This window comes from Alosa pseudoharengus, unplaced genomic scaffold, assembly GCF_046254945.1.
Source record: "Alosa pseudoharengus isolate Yale_2024_CS ecotype anadromous, Long Island Sound unplaced genomic scaffold, YU_APseudo_1.1 YU_APseudo_1.1_scf_3, whole genome shotgun sequence".
Taxonomy (NCBI): Eukaryota; Metazoa; Chordata; class Actinopteri; order Clupeiformes; family Clupeidae; genus Alosa; species Alosa pseudoharengus.
Window position 1 is genome coordinate 36,294,365 of NW_027468718.1, and position 12,426 is coordinate 36,306,790.

A 12,426-nucleotide genomic window follows, 5' to 3' on the forward strand; every position below is an offset into this window, starting at 1 on the left:
CTGGAATCGCGGTGCACTCCCTTCAACTAGATTGTTAAGTGTAAGGTGCCAATCTTAGCGGTTTTAAGTCAGTCGGAGTCAGTCTTTTTCTAGTTTTGCCGTTACGACAATATCAAACAAGTCTTTTGAGTCGTGGCTCATGCAAATAGTGACGTGAACAATATGAAAACCAATAGTGACCTCTCTCCAACACCAAACAGGAAGGGGCAAAGTAGGCGACAGCTGTAGCCTATATGATTATTGTTATTCTTATAATATTTCGTCCCCTTAGAATTATAGGGTTCTATCTACGTTCTGAGTAGTTCTGAGATATTGAGCTTCAAAGTTTTAGAATTCCATAGAGTTATACTGCTAAGTGGAACAAACCTCTTCAAATATAATGTCCAAAAATGCATACAACTACAAGAAACACCTCACCTCATCTTCTTAAGGTGTCACAGAATAAGAATATGTCAATAACTCAATTTTGACAAAAATGTCAGATAGAACCTTATAATTCTAAGGGGACGATTTGTCATTTCTTATACATATTTAGTCGGCCTTTCCACGTGACAGAACAACCCTATATCGGTTAGGGATGTCACGCATGAAACAATGCTGCAGAAACACGAAAATACGACTTTGAGTTTAGTAGGCTATCATTTCAGTTCCTGGGTAATAATTTAAAGGAATCTAGTTGCAGTCTTGTAAATAGTGACCCTGCAAGATCCCTAGTCATTGCAAAATCATAGTCTGTGACTTAAAACTCTACTACTTGTCTTTAGATGTGAGAGGGTCTGAGACTGTAGTCTCAACGTGAAAGGGCCATTTGGGAGGAATCTCCTCATGACGATTTTGACGGGTGTTTCATCTTCCTTATGTTGGAATATGCGAAAATTAACCGAAATCGAAGGGATACCTTCTCATATGTGATTTATGCAACAATGGTAGGCTAGCCTACTGAAAACGTTTGGATATTCTGTTATTTTCTGCTGTTGGTTAAATAGATAGACACACATATAGGGAAAACACTTGATATTGAATTTATGTGCTACAATGCAGGCCTGTTAACTGTATGACAACAGTGGTTTATTTAAACTACATCATAAGAATTTATTTCGTCAGTCATCATGCTCATTTTAACTCATAAAGTTATGCTGTATTTATTGCAAACAAAGTTCCGCGATATCTCCCGCGAGTCACGTCAGGCAGACTGTAGCCTGTCTGTCCGGGATGAGCTGCCCTCTGTTGTAGCTCCTCCCGGCTAGCCTCTGAAGATCACGTTGACGTAGAAAGCCAGACAAAGTCAGACGCAGTTGATCTCGAACAAGCCTACTGTGAAGCGTGGATTCTAAGCTAGCAGGATATCTGGGTCTCGTCTTCGAAGCTTGCTGTAGGCTCGAGTTATTGTCAATCAAAGCTGGGGTGCCTGATTGACAGCTTGTTTGGAGCGGGGCATTTTATAGTAGTTTAATCAAATGTATAGTGTTATTAATCAAATAGAATAATGCACAAAACACGTTTTGTCATAGAATATATGTTATCTGGTGGCATTTTGGGCAAGACCATTTATTTGCATCATCACTGAATGGACTTACAGTGAATGCTATGGGGGCAGGTAGCACATCACTATTTTATACCACTGACATTGGTCAAAATATAATTACACTTCTGTGGTAGTGTGATGAGGGTTTCTACAGACAAACCAAAGTATTGTAAACTTTGAGAGGTTATAACAAGACCTGTATCTGTAGGATTCCCTACTTCCTGGTCCCATAGCGTCAAATCAGCGGGCACATTCGATCTTGCAGCTTAACCTAAGGCATGTTTGTATTGAAAGATTCAGCCACATCTGTGCAGTGCTGCAAGATCAAATGCGACCCCTGAGGAAGCCAGGGAATTTTCTTGAGTTTACTTGATTAAAATGAGCATGTTTACTTTTTTCCACCTCAACATTAAAGGACACTCATTTTAGCAAGTAATCTAAACAAACGACAAACATAATCTCATCAAAAGACAAAAACTGAGTTATCCTTACTAAACTGAGTTATCCTTACTGTTATGTTTTACAGTGCACTGTTAAATTCTGATTTATCTATCTATCTTTTATTAATTAACTTTAGCCTGACTGCCCACTTTGTGCGTCTGACTTCGCTCTGGCCACAGTGCGCATGCACTAGTGTTGGCAAAATACGCTTTCTAATTCACACCCATGAAAACGCTGCTCTGTCACTTTGAATGAAAGGAATGTTTGTGTTGGATAATTCAATGCAATATGCAGATTACCATAAAATGTTTGAGTGGGGATGTTCTGTCACATTGCACTCTTGATGACTCATGAAATGCCTCGTCCAATCAGAAATGAATAAATAGTTTGACTGGATCTGTTAGATTTAAACTCATTCAAAAATATCTAAAGATAACTTTGTCGAGGCATATATTCTAAAACGTAAGAGTGGTGTCAAGACCACTTTTTCAATTGCTTGATCTTCAGAATTGAAAGAAATTCTTCTCAGATTATGGGTTGGACTAGTGAAATTTAATAGTGATATTACATTTTTACATTTTCTCTGCAAATACTATCTTGACTCGGTCATGACATAGTTGATCTAATCCACATCTCATCATAACTGACTCATTTCCTTTTGAGGTAAAAACTGTTATTATTTTAAAGAACGGCTAAGAATAACTGACTGGCTGGCAAGCAGCATATCTTGGCTAAAGAGTGCTGATAAAAAGGTGAACGGATGATAAATAAGGATGAACATAAAAACACAAAATATGCTGTTAAAGTTGCAGTTGTATTTGCTGATCTCAGCTGATTGTGCAGACAACCTGCTCTGACCACTCCTGATGGCTCAAGACCTACGCTTACTACACTCGATCATGAGGTCAGAATACACGCATGAGTTAATAAATAACTTGAACTGAACATGTGATGCTGTACCTGCTTAGGCACTCAATGATGTTTAGCCAAACAAGGCTACAATCAGAGTCGGTTGATGTAGCTAAAGGATCTTTGGTAGAATCTTCAGACGGGGTCATGGTGAGATTCATCAGGGAAACCGCTGGAACGCTTCCAGACGGCTGAGGTGTACATTCAACACGCACTCTGAAATACACCCAAAGACATGCTGTAAGGCTTGCAGCCATGGGCTAAAAAAACAGCAGCATGACATCCATAAAAAAGCGAGATTGAGTAAAAAAAAATATATATATATATATTATATTTATATATATATATAACCCTAGAAACAGTATGGATTGAATGCATAACAACACAACCAAAATGATCATACTTCTATGAAGCAAGCTTAGATACTGTAGATAAATGACAAAGCTTACCCAAAGCTGTCCTTGTCTTTATTCACCGATATGGAGGAAACACTGGATTGACCATCAGTGTTCTTCTCTTCTGCCACCTCAATACTTAGACAACAAGCACAGAAACAGAAACACCTCAGCAACAAGCACATCGCTCCTCCTCAGCCATCAGATGTAGAATCTCAGTAGACTGAAATGGAATTTAACAGTCTGAGACTGAATTGCGAGAACTGAATGTGGAAGTGCCGAGAGTGGGATTTTCAGTGAGGATCATTTACGTATCAAAGCAAATTAATTCAATTTCAAAATTTTACATTCAGTTTCAAGGGTTCACTTCCAAACTTATGAATTCAATTTCCAAATATTCTATTCAAATTCAGTTTTTCAATACAAGTTCTCAAATTCAGCAATTCAAATGCAAATAGAAGATATTCAGATTAATTTTGAAACAACACAAGTTTTACTCCATAGGGGTCTCTTACCTTACAAAGGAATTGTTCTTGCTCTTTAGAAATGTGTCTATTAACTTGGCTGCAGTTTTAGGGCTGAGGTTCTTCACAGCAGACATTATTATTCTAACTTGGGGCTCACTGGTCTCAGGAGGACAGTCAACAGATCTTGGACGGTAATTTTGGAGCATAAGAACACACCATATACATTTATTACATTACATTACATTCACAGACATACATCTATTATGACTGTCACAGCGCAGCATTCACCGTAAGTGGTAACCCTTCCTTTTACAGTCCCTCAATTACATGCTGTGAGGCTTGTATAAATACATGGTAAACACATGCACACAGATGCCCAATTTTGTTGCAGTTTTGAGCTAAACAGTGACAACACACACATACACACATACAGTTTCAACAAGCACTGGTAGACCCATGTAAGACTTGTAGAGAGTTGCAGGAGTAGGGATGGAGAGGAATTGAGAAGTATTATTTATTTTCTGTGGAGACCATGCAGCAAGACCAGTTGCTGTTTTTCACTCTAATTGATGGGATCAGTAATACTGGGTTTTGGGATTCACCTGTGCTCTCTCAGAATCTTCCCACCACACAGAGATGATATCAAATGACCAACATCAGCATCTGCCAAGTCTTCAACATCCAACCTGAAATCGACAGAGTCAATAAAACACCTTGCACCCAACAACATTCAGACACACAAAAACGATGTAAACCATTGATTCATATATTCACAAGAAGGTATTTATGCACTATTCATACACTTCAGACTCATCACTACACAGACTCTCACAAACATTCTTGCAAATGAATCAATGAATCCTTCCTCAAGTCTTTTAGACATTTTCATTTGCTAACACGGTCATCTCATTTGAATGGTGGGGGACGTTAAATGTAATGAGTAGGCTATACGTCGAGTTACATACTGTAAGAGTTGCATACGCGACCGATTACACACATTTAATTCACCTCAACAGTGTTTGAATCCTGTTTGTATTCACTGGAAATTATTGTGCAAACCTGCTGTTATTATCACAGATTTCATTAGCCATATTAGCAACATAGAGTTAGTGTTACCGTTAACTTCACAATCTAACCGCTGTGGTAGCTTGGACCTGTAGCTGAAATATTCCCAAAACACAAATACAACAAAATAACTACCAACAACTGGCTGACAGCTGCTGATGTTGTTATGCAGTTACAAAATACAATATATGAACTCCTATGTTGCTTTTGTACTTCATTGTCTCTACAGCTGTTTGTGTGATCATTCAAATTTCAAGCCGTATTTCTCAGGCCCCTCAGTTGTGATACTGTTTATGTACTGGCCCCCATTACAAAGTAATTGAATAGCCCTGGGGCTCGTTTCTAGAAAGCGTTGTTTGCTAACTTGCGTCGCAACCTTGGTAGTTCGCTCCATCGTTCTTGGATTTGGTGTTTCTAGAAAGGGTAGTTCGAACTCTCAATCGCAAACAAGGACGCAAAGTTTGGTCGTTTGAACTACTGCCCCAGGGCAGTCGCACTTGTATCGTTCCTTGGTAGTTCCAGTTGGTGTCCTGGGGGTCGTTTCTAGAAAGCATCGTTTGCTAACTTGCGCCGCAACCTTGGTAGTTTGCTCCATCGTTCTTGGATTTGGTGTTTCTAGAAAGGGTAGTTCGAACTCTCAATCGCAAACAAGGACGCAAAGTTTGGTCGTTTGAACTACTGCCCCAGGGCAGTCGCACTTGTATCGTTCCTTGGTAGTTCCAGTTGGTGTCCTGGAGGTCGTTTCTAGAAAGCATCGTTTGCTAACTTGCGTTGCAACCTTGGTAGTTCGCTCCATCGTTCTTGGATTTGGTGTTTCTAGAAAGGGTAGTTCGAACTCTCAATCGCAAACAAGGACGCAAAGTTTGCAGGTGAACTAGTGTGACACGTAGATTAAATTGTTTTTGACTGATGTCTTGTACCTATGGTCTCTCGATGTAGAGTAACTATATACATAAATATGTATGGTCAAAACCTATTGTTGTGTCTCGTAGGCCTACTCTTAATCAGAGATGAAAAGAAGAGACAGGATGCGAACTCTAGCCGAGCGCGTAGTGCACTGACGCGCTGCCGTTAAGCCACGAGCCAGTTGATAACATTTGCGATACCCAGATATTCGTCCAGGCTATATATTTTTTCAACATAGATATTTAATACAAATAATGGCACATATTGGTCGGCTTCAGTAAAATATTTTATATACTTGCAATTAATAGGTTTAGGTTTTTGCAGATGATAATGACAATGCCAGCATTAATCACTCGGTTTAAATGAGAAAAATGTCGACATAAAGGCCGTGACAGAAAATTTCTAGGGGGTGGGGTATTACACGTTGCCACTGTTTCCACCAATGAAATGTATCGCTGCATCATCAACAACGTTGTTGGAACTATGGTGTTCGAACGTCAGAGGTAGCGAATTGTGACACAGGTACGATGCTTTCTGGAAACAGGTGTAACAATGTCATTGTTTGGTTGTAAGTTGTGTCAAACCACGGTGGTTGAGCAACATCGTTGCTAACTTTTCTAGAAACGACCCCCTGGTCTACAGTCTTTGTGCCTGGCCCTGGTCTGCACGTTTTGTTGCTCTCAGATTTAGGGAAAAATGTAGTCAGTGCAAAATAGTCTTGTAGATATTTTGTTTAAAGGTGCCATGTGTAGGGTTGGGCACCGAAACACAGTTCTAATATGGCACCGGTGCCGACGCAAACGGTAGTAACTGCATCGAATAATAATGTGGATTTCGGTGCCTCATTTCAGTGCTTAAATCTCGTTTTTTTTTTTTTATATACGAGGCATCACTGCATGTCATGCGCCATCTCTAACATCTTTCTCTGATAGCAGCGCATCCAGATACAGTTAGCTAACATAAACACTGGATGTATAAACTAGAGGGGTGCAATACATACAGTAGGCGAGTGGACAGTGTTTGACAGCTTGCGTGAGCTCATGTAGCTTATATCACGAGCTCCTGTCAAAATCTAGCAGTGGGCCTTACATACAAGCAAAAGGCTATGAAACAACATCAACAGTATACGTTACACAATATCCTCGCTAATGCGCTAACTGGCATTTATTTGCAGTGTTGGGCAAGTTACTTCAAAATCGTAATGTACTATGCATTACTTATTACTGTCATTTCAAAGTAATTTGTTACATTATAATATTACTGTCTCTGAATTGTAAGGCATTACACTACTATTGCATTACTTTTAAGTTACTTTCACCAAAATATCTAGAAATATGGATTTGCCATTCTAAATGCAGTTTATTATGCTCAATGCAGCTTGCTCTTCCAATGGAGGGAGATGTGGTATAGCATAATGACTGAGCTAGGCTTAAGGCAACAGTAGAATGCAATAGGCACAGTGCTCATAATGCAATACAAGGAACAATCATAGTCAGACTTTTGTTAAAAACCGACAAAAGGTCAAAGTCTGGTAAATTGTGATAGAAATACTGTAACTTTAAAGGAGAAGTTCGGTGTGAAATTGACCTTAGCTGTACTGAAAGATGTTGCCGAGTACTCACATGTGTCCAATAGGCACCTTCGCTCACCCCCTAGCATTCCAAATTACGCCGTTTTTAGCCGAGTAGCTGTGGGGGCATAGCGTAGCCTATGCAACTAAATCGCTATTTTTACACCATTAAAAAGGTTCCAAGTAACTCCACACTGCATTGGTAGACTTCTGAGGGTTTTGGAACCCTTTTAATTGTGTAAAAATAGTGATTTAGCTGCATAGGCTACGCTATGCCCCCCACAGCTACTTGGCTAAAAACGGCGTAATTCGGAATGCTAGGGGGTGAGCGAAGGTGCCTATTGGACACATGTAAGTACTCGGCAACATCTTTCAGTACAGCTAAGGTCAATTTCACACCGAACTTCTCCTTTAAGGCCTAGGCCTACTCATTAAAATCAATAGAGAGCCTACTATATTGTAAATCAAAGCTTAAAGGAACCGAATGTAAGATTGTGGCCAAAACGGGTACTACAATCACTTTCAAATTACTGTAGAGCGGTGTATCCCCTTCCCCTCCCCTCTGACTGGCAGAGTTGGCAACCGGATGACGAAACACTACTGACTTTGTGATTAGTAGATAGGTGGAGGGTGGCGCATTAGGCCAAAACACAACATGACAACATCAACATCAGTTGAGGGCTGCAACTTCACTTTTTAAATGACAATATCCTGGCCAGACTACTGTTGTCAGTGATATAAGTATTTGAAATGAACAAGATTTCTTAATGTCTAGTGACATATCAGGGCAATTTTATGATTAATTGAAATACATTTTTTACATACGGTTCCTTTAATAAAGACATGTCAAGATGGTGGCCTGCTGGCCATTTCGGTGCCCTAAGTGAGTGGCTTTGAGTGAGTGACATTTAAATGACATTAAACTCAAACACCTAAAGTAAATAAAAGGCCTATTATTTACAGACCATTACTGTGTATTTTTAAACATTCATTTCTGAAGAAATGCTGTTTTACTTATAAATGGTGCACTGTCACTTTAAGAGCATTGATCTTTACATTGTCATAATGCCCTTTTGCCAGCTCTTGTTTACAAGCCTTATTTGTTTGAGTTACATTGATAGCACAATATTATGCACAATGTTAAGTTGTTTTAAGCAACCTTCATTGCTTTGGAAATGGAAGTATGCAATGACATGTTGCTTCACATTTCGTTTTGCGAATACAAGTGAATTATGAGCCTGGTATCCACCTAGCTATCTGAATGGAATGCGTTTCAGTCGACTCAGCATATCATGTGCTTCATGTAGCCTAAATGCTTGGAAAACGAATGATTGAAGACCCACCAATTCTAGTACTACGTGGTGATTGAGAGAACCCAAAAGGTATCAAACTTGCATGTAACATCGTGTTAGTGCATTTTGACATTGTAAACGTTATTGATGAAGAGTGAAAGCTGCAGTAAAGCTACTATTCATTGGTTACATTTGGGTGCCCCCTCTGTCCTTTGGTGCCCAACGCAAAGTGCGTGATGCGCGTGGTGGGAGCGGTGGCACTGCCAGGCTACACAATCCTTTTCTGCATTTCTATCCCTTTTCTCTTCAATTCAAGTTCACAGCACAAAGCTGACATGCACAACAGCATAGTTTGTGTTTTATCAAGAATCAAAAAGATTAGCGTGGCACTATTTAGATGTTTCATTAATTTACTTGTGCTATTTCGCGAGCTGAGAGATCTTTCGGTTTCGCACACAAAGTGCACTAAGGGACTGTACGATATTTACCGGGGGGGGGAGGGCCTAAGATAATTTTTTAAGCCTTAGGGGAAGGCCCAGGAGAAATGTTTTGGCCTGGGGGGAGGGCCGAGGAAAATTCTTTTTTCCTGATCCATGATATTTTTTTCCCCTGATCAATGATCCGTTTTCGATATTTTAAAAGGTTTGTAGGCCAAAACATGATTCACGTCTCTTTGACAGAGTGGGCGAGTCCAAAAAGTCGCAACCCTACCTGAATCTCCCACAACTCCCCTCGTAAGCTTGCAGGTCACCCGCGGTTATGGGTCATAAAGCAAATTATTTTAATGATATTCGGGTCATTTGCGGGCGGGTCAGTTAAAATGAATTAAATATATATTTTCTACAAATAGGCCTACCTAAAATATCACGAGAAGGCTAGCATCAATACAGTAAAGCATCAATACAGTAAGTCAACAGTAAAGAAGCTGAAGACGCGAGTTCAGGAAAAGCGATATAGGCTATGGGAAATATTGGGAAAAGTTCTTAAAGAAGATGACAGTAGTACAAGTTATGGTCTATGTAGGCCTACTTCTTGCGAAGCCATTTAAAAGTATGACAGCCGAAAGGGCAGCCTGCAGGAATAAATCTTATGGCACAGACTACACAGCCATATATTCGCGCATGCATAAAAGTTACCTTAGTTCGTTGTGTTTGTGACTTTAAACAGTGGATGTGCTTTAGTAAAGCTTTGTGCTTCATTCAGCATTTTAAACCAGTTCTTACACTAACGTTTTGACCAGCAATGTATCTCTCTTGCCTAGGCTACCTTGCCTCCCCATTTCTATTTTCGAAAGAAGTAGGCTATGTCCATGGCCAAATCTTATCCTAGTGTTCTAATCCTTGGTGGTTGCGTGCGTGCTTGCGCTCTTATTCTCATTCTCTCTCCTGCGCAAACATTGTGCTGCATGCCCGCGTGTAATTCTACTGCATAAAGTTTCGCAAATAAATTAGTTTGTTTTACAGAAATTGACTAGGCCTACTGCATGCAGGCTATAACCAAAAAGACACATTTTGTAAATAAGCGGGTCGGATCGCGGGTCGGGTATAATTTTGTCCTAATTAGGCCTAATATTCGCGGTCTGAACGGTCGGGTTGATTAAAATATCGGGCGACCGCGGGCCGCTTGTGACCAAACCCGCGCAACACTGGTTTGTAGCCCCGTGTGTGTGTATGTGTGCTTATGACATTTGCTGGCCGTTTTAACCTTGTAAACGTCATTTTCCGACCAGTTTTATTTGATTCACGTAGGGGGGAGGGCCTAGGAGAATTGTTTTGAGCCGGGGGGAGGCCCCTGGAAAAAAAAATTTGACCAGGGGGGAGGGCCAGGCAGAACATTTTTAACCCGATCGTCTGGCTACCGGCTCTCCCCCCCCGCTAAATATCGTACAGTCCCTAACTATTATGTTCTTCATAGCCTTGTCTCTGACAAGCTGAAAATAATGAGCGTAGGCTTATGTCCATCCCGCAAATAGAGTCCGCCTGCGAGTCTGCTGCAGCCACAGTCATATTCAACCAGTATCAGGAGATAACGTTCTACTATTTTGCGCGGATTTTTTCTCCTCTGTTGTTCTCGCGTGGTGTTTGTGAATATGTATCAAAACAAAACAAGCGCTTAATTTTGGGTTAAACTGCATGTAACGCGCGTTACTGAAGTTTGTACTGAGTAAATATTACCCAATTTTTTTTGTAATGCCTTACATTACCGCGTTACTGCAAACAGCAATATATTACAGTAATTACATTACTTTTGTAACGCATTACTCCCAACACTGTTTATTTGAAATGTTATCAGCAAGTTGTAAGATGAAAACTTTATTTCACATTTCACGGTGTGTTCTAAACAACATAATGGCATGATATTAATCTTTCATGTGCATGAGGCCCATAGCATCACAATGAATATGAAGATCATGTTAAAAGTTAGCTGGCAAAAACATAAATATGTAGGTTACATATCTGATGTCACTGAGCTGTCAAAGAGGCTACGGAACCATCTCTGTACGTTATCGCTAATTAAACTCAGCTGACTGGTGTTAGCGCATAGCCATAGTTGCTGCTAAAATGCCTACTAGCGCTGGGAATCTAAACACTTCAACACCGACATGTAGCCTAACATGTTCAAAACTATTGCGTGTTATGGGGGAAGACATGAAATTCCTTGAAGCATTTGGGAACACACTGAATTAACTGGAAAATAGAGTCCCTGTTAGAATAGCTTGCTTGCAAATGCCGTTGTCCATGACCTGGCAGTTTTATGGCAAGCGGTTTTAACATACCTTATGGCAAAACGCCTACACTGGGTAAACTTGAAAGCAGAGCTTACTTGTGTGTGCATCCATGGCAAGCTGTTTTAACATTTAAATGTATTATGCGTAGGAGCAATGAAATATTGATAGTAAATTGAATATAACAGTTCAATTTCATGTTCAAATTTGTCTTATCAATAAAAAAAAGCTATTCGTGTTTTAGACCATTTAATTGTAAAAACAAAGTACCGGTTCAGGCACCGTTTCAGCACCGGCACCATTTTAAAAGTATCGATTTAGCACTGGTATCGGATAAAACCCAAACGATACCCAACCCTAGCCATGTGTAATGTCCCCCAAAAAATCAATTCATACTCCACATTCCATTAAAGATGGGGGCAGTATACCTCCAGAAAGTGAGTTGGTCTACCCTAGAGTAACAACCGAGACACGTGTATTGCAGTTTGGCTGGCGGTTATGTTGCCCGCATATCGCCTCCCATGGCCGAAACTGGTATTACAGTATGACACCGGGCTGTGGCTAGTAATTTAGCATGCTAATTCAGGTTGATATCTCTGCAGCACTATACCTTGTTGCCATTTTTTTAATGACAGCATCACCTCTTATTTCTTCTCATTCTTTTGATGCGTGTAGCTCATTTTTTTTTATATTTTTACCTCAATTTTTACACATGGCACCTTTAATTGAAATGAGGAGACATTAAGGTTGAAAAGCCTGCTATTACATATTTTTATTTGATACTCATTCATATTTATTTTTAAGCTTATTGTAACAACAAGAGCAGAGGGAACCGGTGTTTCAAGTCATTGCTTTTTGCATTTTTGCTAAAAACTGGTTCTATTTTAATATTTTAACACCGGTTCTATTTTAATATATTAATTATATATTTTGTAGTAGAAATATCGGTATTGGTACTCGGTATTGGCAAGTAGGCTACACAAATGTTAACACTAGTACTTAGTTTGAAAAAGAAAATGGTACCCAGTGTTTCCTCTAGGACAGCCATCACCAAATGGCGGACCGCGGTCCGAGTCCGGACCATGACGTGATCCTATCCGGACCCAGACCATAATAGCCTAATTTAGATTT

General features: G+C 39.9%; 1 protein-coding gene across 2 annotated transcripts in view; it reads right to left on the reverse strand.

Annotated features, from left to right (window-relative positions):
- LOC143100741 (uncharacterized) overlaps window positions 1–12,426 on the reverse strand; it is an 84,156-nt gene that overhangs the window by 26,492 nt on the left and 45,238 nt on the right. For both annotated transcript variants that reach the window (XM_076264166.1, XM_076264165.1), the window contains exons 7-10: window positions 4,340–4,423; window positions 3,786–3,920; window positions 3,325–3,408; window positions 2,927–3,091 (exon numbers count right to left, since the gene is read on the reverse strand). In XM_076264166.1, coding sequence (XP_076120281.1) covers window positions 2,927–3,091; window positions 3,325–3,408; window positions 3,786–3,920; window positions 4,340–4,423 — 468 coding nt within the window. The remainder of the gene's footprint in view (window positions 1–2,926; window positions 3,092–3,324; window positions 3,409–3,785; window positions 3,921–4,339; window positions 4,424–12,426) is intronic.